The sequence below is a fragment of the Trachemys scripta genome, chromosome 6 (assembly GCF_013100865.1).
Source record: "Trachemys scripta elegans isolate TJP31775 chromosome 6, CAS_Tse_1.0, whole genome shotgun sequence".
NCBI lineage: Eukaryota > Metazoa > Chordata > Testudines > Emydidae > Trachemys > Trachemys scripta.
Genome location: NC_048303.1, coordinates 24,555,793 through 24,568,704, shown reverse-complemented (window position 1 = coordinate 24,568,704; position 12,912 = coordinate 24,555,793). Strand labels below are relative to the sequence as shown.

At 47.1% G+C, this 12,912-nt stretch overlaps 1 protein-coding gene across 3 annotated transcripts in view; it reads left to right on the top strand.

Annotated features, from left to right (window-relative positions):
- The window catches only part of RICTOR (RPTOR independent companion of MTOR complex 2), a 178,563-nt gene that overhangs the window by 155,357 nt on the left and 10,294 nt on the right, over positions 1-12,912 (top strand). For all 3 annotated transcript variants that reach the window (XM_034774897.1, XM_034774896.1, XM_034774898.1), the window contains one exon: positions 190-423. In XM_034774897.1, the coding sequence (XP_034630788.1) occupies positions 190-423 (234 nt within the window). The remainder of the gene's footprint in view (positions 1-189; positions 424-12,912) is intronic.

The following is a 12,912-nucleotide window of genomic DNA, read 5'->3' as shown; positions in this document are numbered from 1 at the left end:
ATGTTGTGAGATTTATTACAGAAAGAAAATCAGAGTTTTAATACGAACAACTCTTCTTGGAGATACGCCACTTCCCAACTAAAAATATTTTGTTTTTTGGCTAATTTTTAAAAGGGATTTAATTAAAAGAATATAATCTTAACTTACTTTGATCTTGCTTTTTTCTGATTTCTAATTGTGTGTCTACAGGCCATCCATCTGGGACTGCGGATGTTGTCAAAAGTCCCTTCCAAATGCTTAGACAGCAGATCAGCCTCACCGAGATAATGAATACAAGTCGTTCAGATGCCTCTCAGTTTTTAGAAAACACAGAAGACACTGGGTTACAGGAGCACACAGATGATAATTGCCTTTATTGCGTTTGTATCCAGATACTGGGATACCAGCAGAATAACAGAGTGAACACTGCATATAGTCATTCAGGTTAGTTTGCCTCCATTACTATCTACTTTTATTTATGCTTCAATGGGACTTATAGAAATGCTGAATAAAAATACTGATGTCTGTTGTGAAGATGAACAAAAATAATGCATCCTTTTTAATGGCTATGCTGTCTTTTTTGTATAGCACCAAAATCTTGTGCAATCAGCAGTGATATTTCTAGATTATAATTTCCCAATTTTCCGCTTCTTCTCTTGGTGTTCATGCAATTGTGTGCATACATTCTTTAAAAAAAAAAAATTTTAAAAGCTCACCAAAGAAGAAAATTATTTAAAATGTGAAAATTTGAAACCTAATTCAAGCCTGCACATAGATCAGCATGCAGAAAACTGAGACTCACTTTCAAACCAACTGGAAAAAAATATTTTTTCCATATCAGACAATATGTATGTTAAAATGGAAATAACTAGCTTATGCTTGGAGAGTCTGTCTGAGAAAAGATGCAGTGAACAGAAGGGGATTTGGTTGTTTTTCTTCTCCAATTACTCTGGTTTGGAGTAGAATGAGTCATAAGAGGTTTCTCCACTTCCCTCCCAAACCTGCTTCTGCAGAGTTTGCTGGTGTGTGCCCTTTATGGTGTCTATAGTAAAACAGATTCTGCTAACAGAACTTCTAACCTCTATAGGTAGGGCCTCCGCCGTTTCACCATGCTGATCTACTTTGGATCAACCTTAAAATTTAAAAATCTGAGTTCTGTTTCCAGCTCTGCCACAGACTTCCTGTGTGAATTTTTTGGCAAGTTCCGTGGAATTACACTGGTGTAAAACTGGAGTAATGCCTCAGTTCTCCATCTCTTAAAATAGCTTAATACTTCCTTTTTCTGCAGCCCAGTCTCTCCCACAATTCTGATACATATGAGCTATTTGCCTCCTGCCTTCCATTTCCAGGGGCAGTGTAGTACTGTAACACAGCCCCTTCTGGTCATGTCCTGTTTTCTAGCTTGATGCCATCTCTTCTGCCATGGCATCTCATCTTGCAGTTCATAGGCAATTCACTTTGCTCCCAACCATTTCTTTGCCAGCTTTAATTTAAATAATTTTTCAGGTAGTGGTGAGCTTTTACTCTCCTTCCTCCTCCGATCAGGTAAAAAGCAGTGTGGTGGTATCAGCCACCGGGATCTGACCTTTACCTTCCTGCCAGTGCAGGCATGATGGAGCACACCTGCCAACACCAAGCTAAATCAGTGTGAGGCATCATTTACAGGCTCTTCAGAGGGCCTGTTCATGACCAGCTGACCCTCATGCTGCCAATGCCTGGGACTTAGTCAGACAGTCTTATTGAGTCCGTCCTTACCCCAAGGAGCCATGACCTAAATGCAGAAAAGCTTGATCAGGAGTCTCAGAGCATATGGGGGAGAGAATCAAAGGACAGGGAGGACACCGTCTGGCCAGCCCAAGGAGTACATCCGATGGCAGATCCAGGTCAGAAGAAGAAATCATTGAGTAGGACATGGTGTTGCTTTTCTGTTCCCCACCAGATGCTAAAGTGAGTCCTAAGGTCTCTGGGGAAAGAAGTAAGACCATATGCAGTTCCCCTTTTCCTCAACACAAGTCTGGGGACTCTAGCAATGAGACCCCATCCCCCAGGAAGAGGGAGTGGAACCCGGAGGGGAAGAACAGAGAGGGAGATCTATTCAGATAGCTTAAGATAGAAGAGCTGCAAGAGACCCTGCCCCGGCTACACCTGAGTGGCAACTCTTTCAAAGCGGGTGAAAAAAGTTTTAAAAACCAAAATAGAATAAAAATGAGAAAAAAAGCTAGAAATCTAAGAGGTGTTTGTGCCCTGACTTAAAGCATCACCCCTTCTACTAAAAAAAGTGCTCATATTCAGGCTCTGAGTAGGGCATGGAAGAAATGCAGAAAAGGTATTTTATCTCTGTTTAAATTTGAGACCATATGGTGCAACAGGAGCAGATATATAAGGAAAAGTCTCAGGGCAAATACCTGCCTTCCAAATCTTTGTCTGAGACCGCAATCCCACCGCACCCATTCTTTGAAGGTGTGATCAGGGAGAAATGGGAATTCCTTAATAAGGATAAGCCATAAGCAGGTATGCACATGCCTTAGCTGCGTCAGCCCAATGAGCTGTTGGCTTTGAGTTGGCTCTTGCAACTTATAGAACCTAGGTTAAAAAATGCCATCACAGAAATATCAAAGGTCAGTGCTGCAGTGGCATCTATGGCAAAAGATATAATGATCCTATTTGAATGGGATTTCTTTCCCAAAGATGCAACTGATAGAAAGATGGAAGCCACCAAGGGATTTTGAGGTTTCCTTGGCTACCCTCAGAATGTCCATGGCCACTACATGCATCGCAAGAACTACCGTGTCCTGGCTGGATTGACCATAATGCCAAGGGAGACACAGACATCCTGATTTCCGGTCTACCATTAAGAAAATATCCCTAGCAACAGCTTCTTCTTCGAGAGATGTCCCTGTGGGTGCTCCACTCCAGGGGTTGGTGCGTCCCTGCGCCTTTGCTCGGAGATTTTTGCAGCAGTACTCATAGCAGCCACGCATGCTCAGAGGCTGCCCCCCGCTGTGAATCTAGGTTGATAGTACGCATGCGTGGCCGGTCTCCTCAGTTCCTTCTCTACCGTCCCCGGCCTGAGACGGAGCTCAGCAGACTCGTAAGGAAATCCCTCACTCTTGCTACAATTACCCTTTTAGTAACTAGTTTGTTGTCAGTTCTTTGTTAGTGTAGTTAATTACCTCGTTTATCTGTTACAAAAAAAAAAAAAAAAAATTCTGTCAGCCGCGGCCGCTTTGGCCATGCCGGGCTCCACAGGCTTCAAGCGCTGTGCTACGTGCAAAGAAGCTATCCCACTATCAGATGGCCACTCAAAGTGTATAAAATGTTTGGGGGAAGCCCACATTCCCCAAAAATGTGCCCATTGCTGTAAACTCAGTTCCAGGGCACGGAAGGACAGGGAGCTTAGACTTAGACTTTTGCAGGAGGAGCAGTTTATCGGGTCAGTTTCAGACCCAGGCACTGAATCCGGCTCCGCTGCCCGCCACAGCCCCCCCGCCTCAAAAAAACTGAAAAAATCTACAAAGAAGGGGCAGCCTTCTTCACCAAAGAAGGTTATGAGGCACAAGGTTTCTCCAGGCAGATCAACGGTCTGCCTGCCTGTGTTTCCTCGCCTCAGCAACTTTGATGAGCCGGGGTCTTCAGGAACTGTGCAAAAGCCGCCTGAGGCTGCGGCGGCGGCACGAGGCTCCGGTGCCGAGGCATCAGGCTTCCAGTTGCCTGCCTCTATTATGGCACCGTTCGGCACTGCAACGGACGCGGTGCCGACATTTTACAACATGCCTGATCCCCTGCAGGCTGATGTTGCCCACCCGGCACCGACCGTGGCACCGACCCCCGTGGTGCAGTCTGACAGGGAGGTCACAGGCAAAACCCCTGCTCAGAGGAATGCTCCCGCACGGCAGCCTCCCCCTGCTCAGCTTTCACCTCACGCAGGAGCCTCACTATTTCAATTTACTCGGACAGCAGATCTCCCGGTATCACCTATCCTGCAGTCTCCCCTGATGAATGCATGTTCTTCTCCAATGCCTGAGTCAGGATCTGAGCAGCCTTCCTCCAGTGAGGAGGAAACTGATCCACAGGGAGTTTTTTCTCCATATCAAGACTCCCACTCCCAGACCCCAGGCAATATAGGTTATAAGAAAACTACCTCATCCTAATCTCAGGATCCTGCCTCCTGGGGGGTGAACCCCTGGATGGCACCACCTATGCCCTACCCACCACCATGGCAATATTGGACACCATGGGCATCGTACCCTCGGGAATACGTGCGCTATGGCAATTCCACCAGGCGCAACACCGATCCAGCACCACCCCCTGACGAATATGCCAGTGACACGAGACACCTGGCAGCACAGTCACACTTCCAGGATAAACCTAGCCCTGCTCCTATTCCAGCAGAGCCGGAGCTAACACCTGAAGAAGCATTACTTCCCCTTCCTCCGACACCGTCGGATGACGATGCAAAATTCCAGGACCTCTTTAAAAGAGTTGCCAGTGACTTGAGAATTAACTTGGAGGTAGTCACTGAACAACAACATGAGCTAACGGACATCCTACAGCCCCCTTCTTCCTCCAGGGTGGCATTACCAATTAACGCAGCCCTTTTAGAACCCGCTAAGTCCATCTGGCAGACTCCAGCTACAAGCCTACCTACCTGTAAACAAGCGGACAGGAAGTACTTTATTTCTCCAAAGGGCTCTGAATTCCTTTTTACCCACCCGGCACCAAACTCATTGGTAGTAGACGCTGCGAACCAGAGGGCTAAACAACAGTATTCTCGTTCCGCCCCAGCCAACAAGGACAGCAAGCGATTGGACCTCTTTGGTCGTAAAGTATACGCATCCTCGACCCTACAATTTCGTATAGCTAATTATACTGCAGTCCTTGCAAAATACGACCACAAAAACTATAATAAATTCATGGATTTTATTGATGACGTTCCAGAACAGAAAAAACAACAGTTCAGAGCTATGGTTTCCGAGGGACAAAGCATATCACGCACCGCTCTCCAAGCGGCCCTCGATGTAGCCAACACTGCAGCAAGATCGACCGCTACAGCAGTAGTCATGCGACGGGGTTCATGGCTCTCCTCCTCTTTTTTTCCTCGAAGTTCAGAGCACCATTGAAGATCTTCCCTTCGACGGTGACAAACTTTTTGCTTCTACCAGGAACGACGTGCTTCATTCAATGAAGGACTCAAGGGCAACCCTCCGGTCTCTAGGTCTCCAGACACCTATGACCAGAAGACGGCAATATAGATACCAACCGTACCACCGGCCACGCTATCCCGCATTTACACAACATTCCCATAGACCGCAGGAACAACAACAACAACAACAATGTCAAAGACCAAGATTCCAGCGCCGTCGTCCAAATTCTGCAGGGGCACCTCAACCCCCGCCAACTAATAGGCAGATTTGAAGCCTTGGTCGAGGGTTTACAAAACAGCGCTCCCACTTCAGCCAACACACCTATCTTTGGACACCGCCTACGACCATTCTCCCATCAATGGAAGAACATTACCTCCGACAAGTGGGTCATAGAGGTAGTTACAATTGGATACGCCATCCCCTTCCTCTCCTTCCCTCCCACCCACCCACCCTCCCCGTCCCTCTTCAGGGACCCTTCTCACGAGCAGCTACTCCTCCCTGAAGTGCAATATCTCCTTCATCTGGGAGCAGTAGAAATCGTGCCAGAACGACACAAAGGGAAGTGTTTTTACTCCCATTATTTCTTAACAGAAAAGAAAAATGGGGGATGGCGACCAATCCTCTACCTCAGGCGGCTCAACAAATTTGTCAAAAAGCAAAAGTTCAAGATGGTTACCCTCACCACCATAATCCCAGCGCTGGAGCAGGGCGATTGGTTTTCTGCCCTCGACCTACAAGATGCCTATTTCCATGTCACTATACATCCGGCCCACAGACGCTTCCTTCGATTTACCCTCGGCTCGACACATTTTCAATACAGGGTACTCCCCTTCGGACTGTCCACAGCCCCCCGTGTCTTTTCCAAGCTCCTAGCTGTAGTCACTGCCTACCTCAGGAAACAAGGGGTCATAGTATTCCCTTACCTCGACGATTGCCTCCTCAAAGCCTCAACATTCGACGAGGCTCTCCGGTTCCCGCGGCTCACCGTCGATTGTTTCCTATCTCTCGGCCTACAAATAAACAAAAACAAATCCACATTACGCCCCACCCAGCACCTGCAGTTCATAGGAGCAGACCTCGACTCCCGGACGGGGTTGGCATCTCTCCCACCCGATCGCTTCAACTCCATAAGCCAACTGGCCACAATCATTCGCAACAGTCCCCAGGTGACTGCCCGAGACTGCCTACAACTACTAGGTCACATGGCCTCGTGCACTTTTGTCGTCCAGAATGCACGCCTCTACATGAGGTGCTTCCAAGCGTGGTTGGCCACGGTTTACAGACCGAATATGCACTCTCTAAACAAGACTCTCTCCCTACCTGTCCGAGTCAAAGATTCTCTACACTGGTGGACCGTTCACTCCAACCTCTGCTCTGGAGTCCCGTTTCTTCAGCAGGCTCCATCACTCATCCTGACCACCGATGCATCTCTGACAGGCTGGGGTACACACATGTCTCACCACACAGTACAGGGGCTATGGTCGTCAACCGAGACCTCCCTGCACATAAATGTCCTAGAACTTCGAGCTATTTGCAATGCGTGCCGTCACTTCCTGCCACTAATCAAGCATCATCACGTACGCATAATGACAGACAACATTTGCATGCATGTTTTATGTAAACAGGCAGGGAGGAGCTCGATCCCATTCGCTGTGCACAGAGGCTATGAAGCTCTGGAATTGGTGCATTGCGAACAACATCCGGGTATCAGCTGCCTATCTTCCCGGGGTAATGAACACCACAGCGGACGAACTAAGCAGACGCTTCCCATGGGACCACGAGTGGGAGATAGACGAGAAAACCATTCACAACGTATTCAGCACTTGGGGTTACCCAACAACAACAATAGATCTTTTTGCAACTACAAAAAACAAGAAATGTCCCAATTTCTGCTCCAGAGCAGGACTGGGCAAACATTCCCTGGGGGATGCATTCATGATCTCATGGCACCGAAACCTATTGTATGCATTTCCCCCGATACCAGTTCTCAACAGGGTCCTGATAAAAATACGAACAGACCGAGCCAAGGTGATCCTCATTGCCCCGTCGTGGCCCAGACAACCGTGGTTTCCGTTCCTCACCAGAATGTCGATTCAACCACCAATCTCCTTGCCTCTCATTCCGAACCTCCTATCTCAACAACACGGCCGCTTTCTCCACCCCAACCTGTCCATGCTTCACCTCAAAGCCTGGTTCCTACATGGTTTTCCCAAAGCGAATTAGATTGCTCTGAACAAGTTCAGAAGGTGCTCCTACATAGCAGAACACAATCTACTCGCACGACCTATCTTCAAAAGTGGAAACGATTCACACATTGGTGTTCCGCTAAACACCTTTGTCCCACGTCGGTACCTCTTTCGCTCATACTTGACTATCTATTGGGCCTTAAGCAATCCGGCCTTTCTTTCAGCTCCATCAGGGTCCATTTAGCTGCTATTACAACTTTTCACGACAATTGATGACACGTCTGTCTTTGCTCATTCTATCACTAAGCGTTTCCTCAAGGGACTACAAACCTTATACCCAGACATTAAACCACCTACCACCCCTTGGGACCTTCATCTAGTACTGTCTTGCCTAACTCAACAACCATTTGAACCCCTAGCCACGTGCTCCCTTTTACACCTCTCGATGAAAACAGCATTTCTAGTGGCAATTACCTCTGCCAGACGGGCAGGAGAAATAGCAGCTCTTATGGCAGACCCACCATATACGCTATTTTTTAAAGACAAGGTTACCCTCAGATTACACCCCAAATTTCTTCCAAAGGTGCACTCGTCATTCCACATTAATGAGCCAATACATCTGCCGACTTTTTTTCTGAAACCACACGCGAACTCGTTCGAAGCCTCAATGCATACACTAGATGTACGCAGAGCCTTGTCATTCTATTTGGATAGAACCAAACCTTTTAGAACTTCTTCCAGACTTTTTGTCTCATTGCGGAGCGCTCCAAAGGTACGCCTATTTCTACCCAGAGACTTTCGAACTGGATTTCCCAGTGCATCCGGTTGTGCTATCAGATGAAGAAGGTTACACCTCCAGACGGCATCAGAACACACTCCACTAGATCTCTGGCTGCCTCTGTAGCATTCTTACGCAAAGTTCCCCTGGCTGATATTTGTAAAGCAGCCACCTGGTCCTCTGAGCACACATTTGTTAAACACTATGCCCTTACTCAAGACCCTCTATCTGACATATGTTTGGGCAGGGCTGTACTATCCATGGCGTTCCGATCAGATCCGAAGACCCTACCTCCTTAAGATACACGGCTTTTAAATCACCTGGAGTGGAGCACCCACAGGGACATCTCTCTCGAAGAGGAGGTTACTCACCCTGTGCAGTAACTGACGTTCTTCGAGATGAGTGTCCCTGTGGGTGCTCCACTACCCACCCTCCTCCCCTCTACTTCGGAGTTGAGGGGCCTCCGTTGTAGAGAAGGAACTGAGGAGACTGGTCACGCATGCGTACTATCAACCTAGACTCACAGCGGGGGGCAGCCTCTGAGCATGCGTGGCCGCTATGAGTACTGCTGCAAAAATCTCCGAGCAAAGGCGCAGGGACGCACCAACACCTGGAGTGGAGCACCCACAGGGATATTCATCTCGAAGAACGTCAGTTACTGCACAGGGTGAGTAACCTCCTCTTCTGTCACAGATGCCCCCCAATTGATGCAATGAGATTCTCAGTCAGGGTCACAGCATCCAGCTCAGCAGACAGGCACCATGTATGGCTATGCCCCAGATTGCAGATGCCCACTTCAAACAAATCCTATGGTCATCCAAATTCACAGTCTCTCAGCTGTTTGGGGGAAAAGTTGGTTTGATTGTGGCAGACAACACTTCTAAACCAAAATAGTCCTTCCCTTTCCCCCACATACTACCTTGATGAGGTTATACAAGCCCAGTAACAGAAATACTCTGTCCATTCTCCTCACAAAAGTACCTAAGGAAAGGACAGCAGGTTCATTCAGGAAAGCCCTGGAGCCATGGATCAGGCAGCAAAATCAGAGATGGCAGCAGCCTCTCTAAGGACTCATTATGGCAACGAGCAAATAAATGTGCCTCTGTCCAGATTTGAATCTAGGAAGCAGAATTTCTCATTTCTCAGGAGAATGGTCTCAACCACAGAAGTGGGTGAGAGGTAGTGAGTTGATGTTACTCCCTCGAATAAAGCTCCCCATCCCATCCTTTCTTCATGTAATCCCCCATCTCATGCAGCCGCATCAAATGTGAGCTTGTGCAAATTAAATCCTGGACATAGGAGCAAGAGGAAAAAGTACCCTCAGAAGAAAGGTTCTGAAGGCTACACATCATATTCTTAATCATCTAAAAGTGTACCATCAGAGTTATTTCAACTCAACAAATGAACAAAGATAGATTCTGGATGGAGACCCTAGCTTTGATGGTAGCATCCCTGTCCCAAGCAGTCTTTCTTGCCTCAATGGACCTAGATGATGCATATCGATGCACCCATATATATCCATGCTACCACCACCTACTGAGATTTGTGTATGGCACAACCCATTAAAAGTGCACAACTCTGCCAGTTCTTTTTTCATTGTCCCCCAAGGTCTTTCCCAAGATGCTGGTGATGGTCATTGGCAGACTCAGGTCTCAGGGCACTCACCTGTATCCCTTTCTTGATGACATTTTTATCAGAACTCAAGCCAAAGTAGCAGCAAACTGTGCCACATTCCAGACACTATAACTTCAAGTAGTTTCATGATAAACACCAGGCAGAATTCCCTGGTCCTTTTCACAAGGATAGTTCAGCTGGGGGTGAACTTTGCCATCTATGTGGCAAGGGTCCACCCATCCCTGGACAGATTCCAGAAAATCCAGAACCTTGTATATAGTGGTAAGAAACAAAAGGCTGTCCATAGCTCAATTTCTACAGTTACTGGGCCTTCTGATTTCATGTATAGTAATCACTCCATGGGGAAGATCCTGTATCAGATGTATCCAGGTGTTTCTCGTGAAAGTATGGTACCATTCACCAAAACATATGCAGGATCAAGTGCTGGTTCCAAGCTAGGTACTGTACTCCCTCAGATGATGGACAGTCCCAAAAAATGTCTGTAAGGGTCTTCCCACATGCCTTTCAGACCCACCCCGGGTACTCACAACAGATGCCATCCTGATGGTGTGATCAGCACATGTGGGATACAGAACAAGCACAAAGTACTTAAACTCCATAGAAAGGAATCAAAGCATCTACCCCTTAGACCTCAGCGCTGTCAAGCTAGTCCAAAAAAGGCTCCAGAGCCACTTCAAGAGCAGCCACATTTCGGTCTTATTGGACAGCACTACCACTGTCACATGTATCAACAGCCATGGGGGAACTTGGAGCTCAACTCTTACCTGCAGAAGCAATGGAGATAATGGAATGGGCTGAGAAGAACTTATTTTCCATAAGAGCAGTACATATACAATACAAGCAAACAAAGGGAGAACTGAACCAGAAGGTAAACTAGGTGGTTTGATGTGTAATCAACTCAGAATGATATCTGACTTAGGATATCACAGGATATCAGCCTGATATCACAGGAATATGGCCTCCAGTAGTTGACCTATTTGCCGGTCACAAGAACAGAAAGCTGCCGAAGTACTATACCAGAGAAGCAGGTCCCTCCAAGTGGATACTTTGACACAGATGGCCACAAGGCCTGCTTTATGCATTCACACCTTTCCCATTTTTAGGGAGGTGATTCAGAAGATAAGGCAAGAAGAAGCAAAAGTGATAGCTCGGCTTCACACTGGCTGAGGAGAGTAGAATTTTTAGATATGGCAGACTTGGCCTTGGAAGCTGCATTGTATGGACCAGTGAGACCAGATATCCTTCACACCAAGGTCTTTGCCTCAATCTAGACCCAGACCATCTACAACTAACAGCTTGGCTATTGACAGGGAAGCATTAATCACTCTCTATCCTCCAAAGTGATTGTCACTCTAGTCTCCTCCAAATAGACTTTAATGCTAAATGCCTATTCTTCCATCTGGACAAGGTTTAGTGCATAGTGTCTAAAAAGCAACAAAAATCCCGTGGACCCTGGTATCCCAGTTATTCTGACTTTCTTGAGAACAGTGTGGGCAAGGGACTTGAGCCCAACACCATATCATGCCAGGTGTTGGCCATAAGTAGCATCTTACATGCAGGTTCCTTGTCAAAGTATCTTCAAGTATGCAGATTTTTCAGAGCTGTCAGAGTGGCTAGACTTGTAGTCAGACCAGTCTTTCCTAAACGGGGCCTACTGCAGGTGCTGAAAGCACCACCCTTTGGAGCCATTGGTCATACCATTCTGCCTGTTCATCCAAACCTGTTTCTTGGTCACGATCACATTTTCAGGATGAGTCTGAGGGATTGTCTACACTTACTGGGGGATCGACACTCTGTGATCGATGCATCGGGGGTCAATTTAGCGGGTCTAGTGAAGACCCGCTAAATCGACTGCAGATTGCTCTCCCGTTAACTCCTGTACTCCACCAGATCAAGAAGAGTAAGGGGAGTCAACGGGAGAACGTCTCCCATCGACATCGGATAGTGTGGACCCCGCGGTAAGTAGATCTAAGCTACATCGACTTGAGTTATGCTGTTCACATAACTCAAATTGCATAACTTAGATCGACTTTTTCCTGTAGTGTAGACAAGGCCCCAGAGTTTTCAGCTTTATCCATGCAGGAACCTCATTGTGTATTCCAGGATGAAGGTGGTGTTAGGACCCCAGAATCTTTCTTGCGAAAGGTGAACTCAGCTTTCCATGCCTCACAAGAAGACATCCTCCTGTCATTCTGTCCAAAGCCACAGTATGCTGTAGAAAAGCTTGGGTATAATCTGGATGTTCAGAGGGCACTAAAGATTTATACAAAGATCACTGAATTGATAAAACCACCAGGCTACCTGTTAATCAACTTTTAATCTGAAGTGCCAAGGGCTCAGGGTATCCAAACTACCTCTTGCCAGACGGATCAAGTTATGAATTGTAGAGGCATACAGTTTCTTTCCTTCCCCTCCTCCCCCATCTCATTCTACTTTTTTATCCTTCACTATTTCCTATGCATATCAGAAGTTTGGGGGACGCTGGGCTGCAGAATGAGCATTTGTTACCCAATCATTTGCTTTCTGCTACCAGAGTCTACCACAATTCAGCCAAAGAACAACATTTAATTTTTAAAGCTACAGTTTATGAACCAATTTTCCTACTGTATATAGTTTACTGATTTGCTATTGAAGTTATTGTCACTAATCATATTCTAAGAACTTTTACTCCATTTTGGAATGAATCATCTGGTGGCAAGCCAGTGTGACAAAGTTCCTCCTCTATCTTGGTGGGTCCTGCGCTTATTAGAAGATTTTCTTGCCTCAGAGATTCACCATATGGGTTGGGGAACAGCCCAGAGACCTTCCCCTCTGGAAGAACCCACAGTCCAGGTCAATTGGGAGGTATGGGGGGAAACCTGGGCCCACCCTCTACTCCGGGTTCCAGCCCAGGGACCTGTGGACTGCAGCCGTCTATAGTGCCTCCTGTAACAGCTGCATGACAGCTACAACTCCCTGGGCTACTTCCCCATGGCCTCCTCCAAACACCTTCCTTATTCTCACCACAGGACCTTCCTCCTGGTGTCTGATAACGCTTGTGCTCCTCAGTCCTCCAGCAGCACACCCTCTCACTCTCAGCTCCTTGCGCCTCTTGCTCCCAGCTCCTCACACTCGCACCACAAACTGAAGTGAGCTCCTTTTAAAACCCAGGTGCCCTGATTAGCCTGCCTTCATTGATTCTAGCAGCTTC